Below are 12,467 nucleotides of genomic sequence, written 5' to 3'. Positions count from 1 at the left end.
AACTCCTATTCTTTCAAAACTCATCAAAGTGTATAGTTAAGTGTGTTCATTTGATTGTATTTAAATTTTACCTGAATAAAGATAAATTTTTAAACCTTAGAGCATAGTAAAGCTCCAATGCTTTTGCAAAGAATGGAAAACTATACAACTTTAACAAATCATTTTTAAAAGCTAGAATAGCCTTAATATCAAACAAAAAGATAGGACAAATATAAACACACATATGATATATGAGCTATAGATCATTCCAATCATACAAAAATCTAAAAGCAAAATTTCCAAATAGTATACTCACAAAAATATATGGCATAAGACAAAAATAAGAAAAAACACTTCTCATCAATACAATTTTAAATAAGTTAAACAAGATATATAATTTATTAAAATGATAAAATGCTACTTATTTCATACCATTAGTAACTATCATAACAATGATGAAACACTAGTGTCATATTTCAACTAAAATAAGAAAGTATAAAAAATATGCTATCACACTATGAATTATTTTTAACACTCTAACTCATTAATGAGACAATATAAAGATATATGATATAATCATAAGAATGTAGACAGTATTCTTTTTCACATGTGATATTTTACCTAAAAAATAAGAAGACAGCAACTGAAAAAAAATCCAATTAAAAACTTTAGTATAATCTTATAAACATATAAAAATCAATAGTTTGGCTCATGTTGACAATAGTCAACATAAAATATAATAAAAGAAAAATATTTGGAATATTTTATAGCAATATTAAATATCAATTAATATTGCTATGATTATATTTTGTAGCTTTATAGGCTCTCCAATCTTTGCTTTTGGAAACTTCTCCCCATCCTAATTGATTTTTTTTTTGCAAACTCTAAAAGTATACACTCTCTCCATCCCAGGTACATCTGAATACCCAATCACCCTAGACCCAGGAATGGACCACAGGAGAGTGTGTAACCCAAATAGGTCCATAAAACATTGTTTTGGGAGAGTTGATACTGACTGTGGAGAGATACTGACACTGGGAGAGAAAGTAGCTTTCTTCCTACAAGATCTCAAGCTATAAGGAAATAAAAAAAGAAAAAAGGAAATTTTTTTCAGTACATGGATCCAGTAGTATTTGATTCAAAATTTTTAGTTAGGTGTATACAATAAATTCCTTTTTTGTTGTCATTGTTTTAGCTAGTTTAAAACAGGTTTCTATCATTTGCAAGTTAACTAATCCTTTGAAGAAGAAGGAGGAGAAAGAGAAAGAGGAAGAGAGAAAAGGGGGATAAATGAAAAAAAAAAAAGAAGAAAAAAGAAATTAAACATACATACAAGTACTCATAAAAGAAAACTACAAAGCTGAAAAATTTTATATAGGAATGGAGATTTGAGTGAGCACTGAGATGTACCATGGTCCAGAATGTAAGAGATAATACCATAAAATCAATTCTGATCAAATTAATTTATGTGTGTGATACAATACTAAATGAAGGTCTCAATGGGAAGTTTTGGGGGAGGGAAAAAGTGTATAACAAAAATAAATAACATTTTGAAGATAATAAAAGACATTATTAAAATTATATTGTAAATCAATTAAAAAGAGGCCTGTGAAACTGAACCAAGAATTGATAGGTTAATGAAACAGAATGGGGACACCCAGAAATATATTATATTAACTATGATAACCATGGCAATCAAAAGGTGTCAAAATAAATAGATTTTTAAATAAACAATGCTGGGATTAATAACTTAATACCAGTTATTTACAAACATTTCATGTAAAAGTAAGGTTATATGAACTAGAATAAGAATACAGTTAATATGTACATGATCTCAGATTGAGGAATGACTTCTAGCATAAAAGCAAAGGAAGAAACCATAAGAACAATAGATTTCACAGCACATAAATTTAAAATTTCTGTACATAAAGAAATATTATAAACTAGACAAAAAACAAAATATAAACTATGAAAATATTTTCAGTATAAGGTAGGAAAGGAACCTATATATATATATAAAAGACTATAAATGAGGGGAAAATACAGAATATTATAATTAAACACAAAGTGAAGGATATGAACAGATATTTTCCAAAATAAAATATTTAAAAAGCTCAAAAACTTATTAAAATAAGCTTATTCTTTTAAAAGGTTAATAAATATTAATTAAAATAATGTGGCCATATCATTTTATCATCATGCCGAATGACAACACCACTGTATATCACAATATTTTTAATAGTGAATATTTAAGATTCAACTAAATATATGACAATGAGAGAAATATTAATTATGGTGTATTCATAAGATGAGAACTATGCAGAAATTAAGAAATTATGTTTCAGCAAACTAGGGATAACATCAGAAAACACTTATGTAAAATGAAATACAATAAAAAGATAATGAAAACCATATATATGAACTATATACATAAATTCCTATGTATTGTCCATATTTTTCTAGTCCTCATTTTACCTATACTATATAGCATATATATAGGACACTATTAACATATAAATATTTGTATATATGCACACATAAAAATATTTACTGAGTAAAAATGGTAGGATATTAACCAACATCTTAAGTGTATTTGTAGTGATGCTATTAGAGTAAATTTTGTCCTCTAGTTATCTTTATTTTTCTATGAATTTTATATAGTCTGTATTTTAATATTTTCTTAGTATTCTATATCTAAAATATTTGTATATTCGTTTTATAATGAGGAAAATGGTTTCAGTAGACTTCAATCAATTAAAACTTAAAACAGCCAAAAGTAAAGGTACTAGCAAAAAGCTGACAAGACCAGAAAGATTGTATTAATTTTTCAATCCTGTTTGAAAAATTAACAAATTGAGGACCAGAGACTAGAGTAAGTAATGCTATTGTGATTCGAATTTCACTAGCAGGAGCCCAGTATGAGATTTCATTGCCAAATATGTAGGAAGATACGGACACCAGCAGAAATCTCAATAGCATGGTACACCGATAAAGAATGCTGAAAATCGTGTTAGGTTTCAAATTATAGAAGCAGTAAAAGTGTTAAAAATATCAAAGACACATAGGAAGTTAGGAATAATCATTCTAGGTTGTTCAGCTGTATCTCTGAAATATATTTCCATTACAGTTACAAAGTCTGTGAAGAGGAGAACAAGGGGATCGAAACAGACAGTCCAGCAGCAGGGACACTGCCTTGGCAGTGAACGGCTGACACCCAAGTGCCTCTAGCCCTCTCAAGCATCTTATACATGAAGAAAGTGAAGTTTAAAGAGATTAAATGATCTGAGGTCACACAATTAGAAGACACAGCACATTTCTCAGTAAGATCTGAAAAGCATGAATAGTATATTTATGGCACCAGTTATGGAAACATTTGAGCAACATAAATAAGATCCTATCAGATGTTCACTAGCTCATTTGTTTATTCATCTGTAAAAAGAGTGAAAACGCTTTAGGGCCAGCAGAATTCCAGGAACAAAACAATTGACCCACTTGATGCTACAAAGACACAGGTTTCTATGGCCATAGAATCAGTTGAAACACAAAACTTTAGGTAGAAGTTTAAAATCTCTGAAGGCTCATGGCAGAAAGCTAAATAAAAGCCAAAAATATCTTTAATTCCCTAGTTCTGAAGCAATCAAAGCACATTTAGAAAGAATACAAAATTATAGCCAGGTAGGAGGAGTAAGTTCTAGTGTTCAATAGCACTGTAGGATGACTATAGTTAACAATAATACATTACATAGTTTTGAATAACTGGAAAGAGGCTATTGAATGTTCCCAACACAAAGAAATGATAAATGTTTTAGATGATGGATTTGCCCATTATCCTGATCTCATCACTATATAGTATATATATTGACACATCACTATGTATACCATAAATGTGTGTGAACATTGTATATCAATTTAAAGTTTTTGAAAAAAAGAATGAAACCAATAGGCAAATGTTTGGAAAACTGTTGGAAATGAATCTGACTACACAAGCAAAATAAAGTAGGTTTCTAAAAAGTTTTTAAACCAGAAATTACCAACCATTAGTTTAAAAATAGATATAAAAATGATAGAGCAAGTTTGTTCAGAATGTAGTTTGCTGAGGACACCCCCAGAGATTCTGATTTCATAGGTATATCTGCATTTTTAAATGGGTTACCCATTCTGATGCAAGTAGTCTATAAACCACACATGGAGAAGCCCTACATCTGGAAATTATCCAAAAGAATTAAAGATAAAATGAATATGGGGAAAAACACAGTGGATTTTTGAACCTAATTTAAAATTCTTTAAAATTTACCAGATCACATATTTATGTTATTTCCTTCGAGCTTCACAGTGAGACAGTGTTATAACTATTAATTCCACTCATAAACGAAGAAACTGAGGTTTATGGAGGTTAAGTGACTTCCCAAGACAACAAGACATGAATCTGGGTCTTTTGATTGCAAATTTAATGTTCTTTCACATTGCTCTTACATTAAAGAGACTTTGGTACAATAAATTAAAGTTGCTTGTGAGAATCTGATTTTGGTAAGTCAATATAAATAAGTCACTGGTCACATCAGAGAGATACAATTTAGAGAAAAATAATGATTATTTTGTTAAGGTAGTGGGCTCAAAATTACATGGGTTTTGGAAACATAACTGAACTAGAAATAGGCTACTAAGGTTTTATAACTCCTCCTCACTGCTCAAAATGTGGTGGTACCCATAGGCATCACCTGAGAGCTTAATAGAATCACAGCATCTTGGGCTTTACCTCCAGCCTATAGATAAGAATTTACGTTTTCACAAGATTCCTAGGTGAATTCTTACATGGATTCCTTAAATGAAATTCCACATATTGCCAAGTTCTATGATTTTAGAAAAATGACTCCATTTTTCTGTATTGCACTTTCCTCAACTGTGAATGAGTAAGCTGAATTAATCTATCTTTAACATCTCCTCCAAAATACGCAAGAGTTGGCAAACTATGTTCTGTGAGTCAAGTTTGGTCAGCAAGCTAAGAATGGTTTTTATGTTTTTAAACATATGGTTTTTGTTGACATGTGAAAATCACAATAAATTCAAATTTTAGTGCCCACAAAGTTTTATTAGAACATGAGCACACTCATTTGCTTGTGTATTGTCTACATCTGCTTTCATACTATGATGGCAGAGTTGAACAGATGCAATAGAGAATGTACAGCCCATAAAACCTAAAATACTTACTATGTGGACCTTTACAAAACTATTTGCTGATGCTTGCTATAATAATAATAGCAATAACAAAAGTTGCAGTATAAGCAGTTACTATGAGTGGGCAACTGTACTAAGAATAAATATGCATATAATTTGAATATATATGTATGTACATATATCGATATACTGTATATTTGTAAATAGTTTGTTAAGCTTCCTCTCCACTCTCATTCTATTCTATTCATAATTTTTTGAAAACACCTGACTAATGTCAGTTTTTCAGAAGGTTTTTTTCTTTTCCAAAAGATGTAATCAATGATTTTCATGTTGACAAGTATGAGACATGCCCTCCTAGAGGTTTATATCAAAATCTTTAGTGCAGAAGGGAGCATGTTGTAATTAGAATAAAACATACTTATATGAAATAAACTACTAAAAAATCAATAAAATTTCTTAATTGTGCAGAGATTCAAAGAAAATGAGAGAAAGCATAAGGTGAGCATGGAATAAAAATGATTGTGAGAATCACTGAAATCTTCAATTTCTTTATGTTCTACATACTGTTTTTAATGTCTAAAAGTTCTGCGATTCTATTTTAGTTATTATCATACAAGAATTAAACAGTCAACAAAAACAGAAACATACTTAGCAATTATTAATGTTTGAGATTTCCCAATTGAAAATGTAGGCAACTGATTAACTACTAATCAAAATAATAATCTCAGAAAGTCTTCCAAATAAGTTTGTAGTATAAATTATGATATTAAAATGATTATAAACTGTTTTAAAATGGCATACCAAATTATGGGCCTAGACTTCAGATTTCTCTGACTTTCAAATTAAGGTGCCACTATTATACATTACACAAATGTAAAAAGCCTATCAATCTTCCAAAGGAGTAAAATATAAGTTATAAACTGCATATTAGTATCATTTACAGAATTTATGATTAGCTTAAGTATCCAATTGAAAGCATAGGAAATAATGTTAAATTTTAGTTAATATTTTTAAGGTGATTCAAGTAGTCATACAACATTTTTTAATAGACTTAAAACATAATGTAAATAATCTGCTTTCACAAAGTCTGTACAGAAAACTATCTTGAATTTTAAATTTACTACTGTTTTATTACCATAAAGTAGAACAATTAGTTCTACTTATAAAGTAGAACAAGTAGTTCTACTATATTATCATAAAGTAACAAATTATACTACTACAATTGGTATTTTTTTATCATAAACCAATAAACCAGGAAATTAAAGTTCTACCTTATTACCATAAACCAGTTTTGCTTTTTAGTATGCTAAATAAGCAAAAAGTTGTAGTATTTGGTTACTTTGTTTGCTTTGCAATTGATAATTTATCCATGTAAGAACTTTCCATAAAATGAATGCTACTTGAACAAATAAAATTGAAACAAGACATTTATTGTTATGATTTTCAAATACTGAATTAATATCTCTGTTCCTGAATTATTATTTCTCTTGTTTCTATATATTCTCTATTCACAACTTTTTTAAAGGTTTTCTAGTTTCTAATTATCTGCAAAGTAAATAAAATACAAAATTTCAACTTACCTAACACACACATACACACACACACAAGTACACATATACATACACAGGCAAACTTTCTTTATAGTAATCTGTTTGATATAATTAGTACCCATAATCATAGCACATTTTTTCATAGCATGATGTCATAGCATTCTTTATCCCAAAACAGACTATACTGATTATTTTACATGAAATTTTTAAAAGATAAATCAAATTATTAGTAAGTATCTTACCAGATCTTACCCAGCACATCAAACCAAGAAAAATGTATACTCTCATTTGGAATCTGATAAAAGTAAAAGAACCACTCAGATTCATCCAAAAGGAAAGTCTGTAATTCATTAAGATTTCTCTTTGGTAGAATTGTCACAGTCTGGCAGGTTTTACTGTAAAAGTTCACTGACTATTGCTCCTCCCTCTTTGTTGAAAAAGGTGAGGTAGTTTGTTTTTTCCCATTTGGCTTGCGGTTTTGAGAAGGATTTTTAAGTCAAAGACTGCAATAAGCCACAAACAAACCTTCAGCTACACAAGTTGAATTTGAGGGAATAAAAAAGCTAATTATATCTTTCTTTATTCCTTTTAACCTCAGGATTTCAGAAGTGGTCGGGAAGAATATGTTTACTGAAAGCCCAGACCAAATGTGATGTTATAAAATGCTAGAAATAGAAATATGGAGAAAAAGTTGTGGCTTATGTTCATTTTGATTACAAACTAAGTTGTCTTTATATACTATAATAGAATCAATAATGAAATCCATATCCATCAAACTGTCAAATGTAAAATATATTGGCTTTTCACGTTTATGTCATTTTGCATCCCAACACATAGGCTATTTGAAAATTCAAAATTGTGGCTTGTTTCTTCAGGCTAAAATTTGAAAATAAAACACATATTTTTTTTTTATTTGACAACCATTTAAAAATTATTATAGGTTTTCTTTTAATATGTTTAATTAATTGTCCTCTTATTTTCCTGCCAGCAGTGGACTTCAGTAAGCAAGGAAAATTGAGAGTTGTTCTAAGCACATGCATTACAACTTCAAATATTAAATTTGTTTTTAGAAAATTCAAGTGCTTGTGAATCTCCAAAGATACCGGAAGAACAGAAGTGTTTAATTTACATCAGAGATTAGCAGAAACTAATGTGAGGTCTGGAGAGGTGTTTCAGATCTACAAACAAAAAGATATTCATTTAAAAATCATGAAAATGTAAGTTGATGAAACTCCATCATTATTTTGACCTGTTTGATTTCTGGGTATTTTAAGTAAAACTTCATTTTTAAAAGGGTGATATCATTATAATTTGTTTGGAGACCACCAAATATTCTAGGTCCTTCCACAGGACTTAGCTGTAACTACACTTGTCTAACAAGGATGTAAACTATATCATTTCAGAATGTGAGAAGAAAGATAATGTGTCATACATATCAAAATAGATTTTTCTTAACAAATTTTTAATTAACAAATTAAAAGGTAAATCTTTCCTATTTAGCACATAATTTCCTTTTTCTTTGTGCTTTTGATGTGACACTACTATGGCTCTTGCACATCATTTTCATTTTATTCTTCTAAAGAGTTTATATTGGAAAATATAAACTTGGCATTTTAGGCAGTATAATACATAGCATAGTTTTAAAATATAAAATTGAATTTCTTCATTATATATTTTACTTCCTGTCAATATGAGAAAGTTGAGGTCATTAATGCTTATTGTATTAAACAGAAAAATATTGGGGGATGACAAAATATATAAAATGTCAATAATTTAGTAAGACATTATTTATGTACTGATGTAGTTTTCCTTGGATATGAAAAATGATTATATAAAAATGATTACAGACATGGATATAATGTAAACAATAACCCAAAAGTGATGCTGCTGCTGCCCATAATGATGACATTGACGATTGAGCCCTATGCACCAAGCATTCTTCTAAGTACTTTATAATAGATATTGTGTTTATTGAGGTTGGGAGTCATTGTTTATGACAATACATTTTGTCACAACTTTTTATTTAATTTAGCAATGCATCAAAAATGTTTAATAATCTTATCTTTTGACTCAGCAATTAAACATCCAAGGTACTTTCCTACAGAAACATCCAACGTACTTTCTTACACATCGAAGGTCCTTGTATGTGACTAATGGTCCACATGTGCACAAAGATACATGAGCAAGAATGTTCATCTCAGCATTATTATAAAAGCCAAAAATGAAAACAGTATAAATGTCTAACAATGGGGGATTAGTCTAATTATGTGCATACTGTGGATTAAAATTAATGCTATAGATAGATTAGTATGTACTGGTGTAGAAAGCCTCCATTACAGTTTTAGGGGGAAAGGAGCAAGCTAAAATATTAGTACAGCATATATAGTATTGTTTATTTCCTAAAATGGGCTATATGTATATATGCATGGTTCAAAGGCTGGAAAGTTTTCCTGCAAAATGGTTATTTCTACATGATAGATTTATTAGTAATTTTTACTTTCTCATTTATTTCTTTAAATTTAAAAAATAATAAATGTAAAACAACAATAAAAAGCTATGTTTACTTAGGCAAAATATGGTTAGGAAAAATCAGAATAAAGATAAAATGAGAGTTAAAAAAAGGTGAAGACAAAAGTGAGGTCAATCAAAAAAAATAAAAGCATCCAAAAGAGTCCCTTATCAATAATTTGCCAAGTTTATTCATTTAGTTGTTGATTCATTTATGCAACTTTTATTAAACACTTATTGATTTACAGGCATAGACTTAGCTGGGTATACAAAGTAGAGATGTTCATTTACTCAAACTTTCTTATTTCAACAACTATTTATTATATATGCACAGATTAGAGATTGTCTGAGGTACTGAAATATATTTGCCATATAGCAGTTCACAGTGAGGAGGGCTTGACAGAGGTGTACCTAGGAACTATGGAACCACACAGGTGGAACAAACTGCTAATCTGGAGCGCAGAGTTCAGGGAAGCAGCAGATTATGCTGCTTGGGCTAAGCCACAAAAGAGAATAAGATCTAGGAAAAGAAGAGAGAGAAAGGAGCTCTAGTCATATGTAGTGTATATGTGTGTGTGTGTGTGTGTACATTTTCATTTTTGATGTGTTCATATAGTTAGGAGCATAAGACATCCTGATATGAATGAAGAAAAGCTAATTTTTTATAGAGTGTTCCATGTATTTAAGTCATTAAAACCTGATAAGTGACTAATGGTCCAGCAAAGGCTGAGACTAAAGTGAATTATTTTTTAGCTCCTGCTAGATTTATTACCATGCATGCATTCAAAATGAATTAGGAAAGACTGTATGCTCAGTATGCTTATGTAAGAAAATGATATATTGATTTCATATTCTGAACAAACAGCTAAGTGCATGAGCTGATGTTCAGAGTTTATAAAAGTGAGTAAGTACTCTATAATTATAAGCATCATAAAGTTTTATATAGCCAAAACAGAAGAGGATGTGATAAGAACACCAAAATCATGCAATATGTAGACAAAGGATGATGCAAATTTCAATATAACAATATAATATGATCATTAATTATTTACAAGTATAGTGAAAGGTTTATAGCATGCACAATCGTATATATGGACTGAATATTTTATAATGAAATCTGAAGATTTAGCTCCCACATAAGCAGTGTCTGAGGGGGAAGGTAAGGAGGAAATAAGATTTATGAGATAAATGAAAAAAAAGTATCAAGAGATCTACATATAACAGAGACTTGCAAGTATCCATTCATTTGATCACCATATATTATTTGTCTACAATGTGATAGTTTCCTTAATCCCTTCCTATCCTACTATAGCTCTATTGATTACAAAGGAAAGAAAGGAAAAAAAGGAGACAGGACTAATAGTTTCACCATATATCAACTGAAGGTAGCTACTGAAGGTACTGACACTTAGATTGTACTTGTATATATAGAGTCTGTCTTTCACAGACTGTAAGCTTTAGGAGGGCAGATTTTTATACTTACCTTTCTTTTCCAAGGATTAAAGACTGCCTTATACAAAGTAAGCATTCAGAAAATACCTGTTAAATGAAGTAATTATTTTTAGTTCAATCCATTCCTTAAGAAATCTGAATTCCAAATAGAAATCATTACTGAGCAAAATGGGCTTGCTGCTCAATGCACTAGAAGCCAATACTATAGTACTGGGTTTTCAGAAAAGAGAAGCTTTATTGAAAGTGGACCAATAAGGACACCAGAGTCCATTTCAAATCTGTCTCCCTATTCCGGCTTTAAGATAGTACATTTATTAGAAAAGGTTTAGGGGGTGGATTCTGGGTGATTGGTGGAAGGAGAGGGGAGGTCTGGAAAGTCCTTGGGCATCTATAGTTATCTCTTCACGCCTCCTCAAGGGTCACATATGCAGATTTGGGGGAAGCTGGTATGAAACACATGGAGGAAATTCCAGCTGTGATATCAGCAAGCTCATATGCAGACTCCAGTTGGCAAATTGGTTCCAATGGATTTCAGCCAGTTTGTTATCTTACAAGAAGACAAAGTTTCAGCATTTCAGCAAGTTGTTTCTTTCCTTATTTGCCATCCTGTAAGCTCAGGAATTTCTGTTAGTCACTGGTTTCTTTAACTCTTTGGGGGACAGTTTCAAAATTACTTGTTCAAGTCCTAAAACTAAGTAATGTCAGAGTTCAATAAGAAATTAGGGTTTCCTAAGATGTGACCCTTTCCATTAGAAAAGATGATATTTTGGAGGAGGAGGGTCCACCCCTCAAGTAAAAGCATGGATCTTCAATTTGAAATGAATTTTCATCACTATGCCACACTAAAGGCCAAATGGTGCTCTGATTACTTTTATGATATTTATAGGATGATTTCAGGGCTCTATGTAGATGTATACTACTTTCAAAAAGGAAGCCAAATTAACAGTTGGCAGTTGATTTATCAAAGTACTGAGATTCTAAGTTTTCTTTCCCCTTTCTTTTAATTATCTTTATTATTTTTAAGATTAAAAAAAAAATCCTCCCAAAGTAAGAACCAACCCTTTTTCCTGGCACACAGTATAAAAAGTACAACCCTGAAACAAAGTACAACCATTGGATCTTATCACAGCCCTCAACCACCATCCTCAAGAATTCTGGTTTCAGGCACAAAATTGCTCTACTTTTACCAGTATTTCTTGGTATAGGATGATTTTGGAGTCCACCTAAAACCTCTGTGGGTCACTTTCAAAGACACATCTAGAGAGCACTTCTTAGGTAAAGAAAACTTTAGTACTCTGTTGTGCCCATATCCAGGCATGCATTGATTTTTTTCAAAAATTATTTTATGAATAATGTAATCTTAATATCCTAATGATTTATTCATTTATTCTTTGGAGACAAATGAATCTTCTCTTATCAGTCTGGGAGCTTTGGTAATGAAGTTACTATGCTTCAAATCATTTCTACAATCATTTTATTTAAAATTTTGGTTGAATAAATCCAAAATATATTAATGTGCCAGAGAAAATGGAAGACTCCCCACAAGCACAAGGGCAAAGCCCTTCGCACATTAATCTTTCCTCCTCTCAGCCCCTTTCCCATGGCCCAGCCCGATCGGGGCGGGGCGGCAGCGCAGTGGGCGGTTCCCTAAGGGTGCTGGGGGCGTGGCTTCTCAGCCTCGCTCCGCCCCTGGCGCGCGCGCTCTCGTCGCCGGCCCCGGCCCCCTTGCCCCGGCGGCGCTGTAAACCCGGGCGAAGGGGCGGGGTCTCGTCGCCTCCGCCTACCTAGAGCCGAGACTGGAGG

General features: G+C 31.3%; 1 protein-coding gene across 5 annotated transcripts in view; it reads right to left on the bottom strand.

The window, feature by feature from the left end:
- The window catches only part of LIPI (lipase I), a 63,578-nt gene extending 56,475 nt beyond the window's left edge, over window positions 1–7,103 (bottom strand). For all 5 annotated transcript variants that reach the window (XM_069472451.1, XM_069472452.1, XM_069472455.1 and 2 more), the window contains exon 1: window positions 6,947–7,103. In XM_069472451.1, coding sequence (XP_069328552.1) covers window positions 6,947–7,055 — 109 coding nt within the window. In that variant the 5' untranslated portion in view covers window positions 7,056–7,103. The remainder of the gene's footprint in view (window positions 1–6,946) is intronic.
- Window positions 7,104–12,467: the final 5,364 nt, after the last annotated feature.

The sequence above is a fragment of the Eulemur rufifrons genome, chromosome 7, assembly GCF_041146395.1.
Source record: "Eulemur rufifrons isolate Redbay chromosome 7, OSU_ERuf_1, whole genome shotgun sequence".
Taxonomy (NCBI): Eukaryota; Metazoa; Chordata; class Mammalia; order Primates; family Lemuridae; genus Eulemur; species Eulemur rufifrons.
The sequence above is the reverse complement of the archived record's forward strand: the minus strand, read 5'-3'. Positions and strand labels throughout refer to the sequence as shown.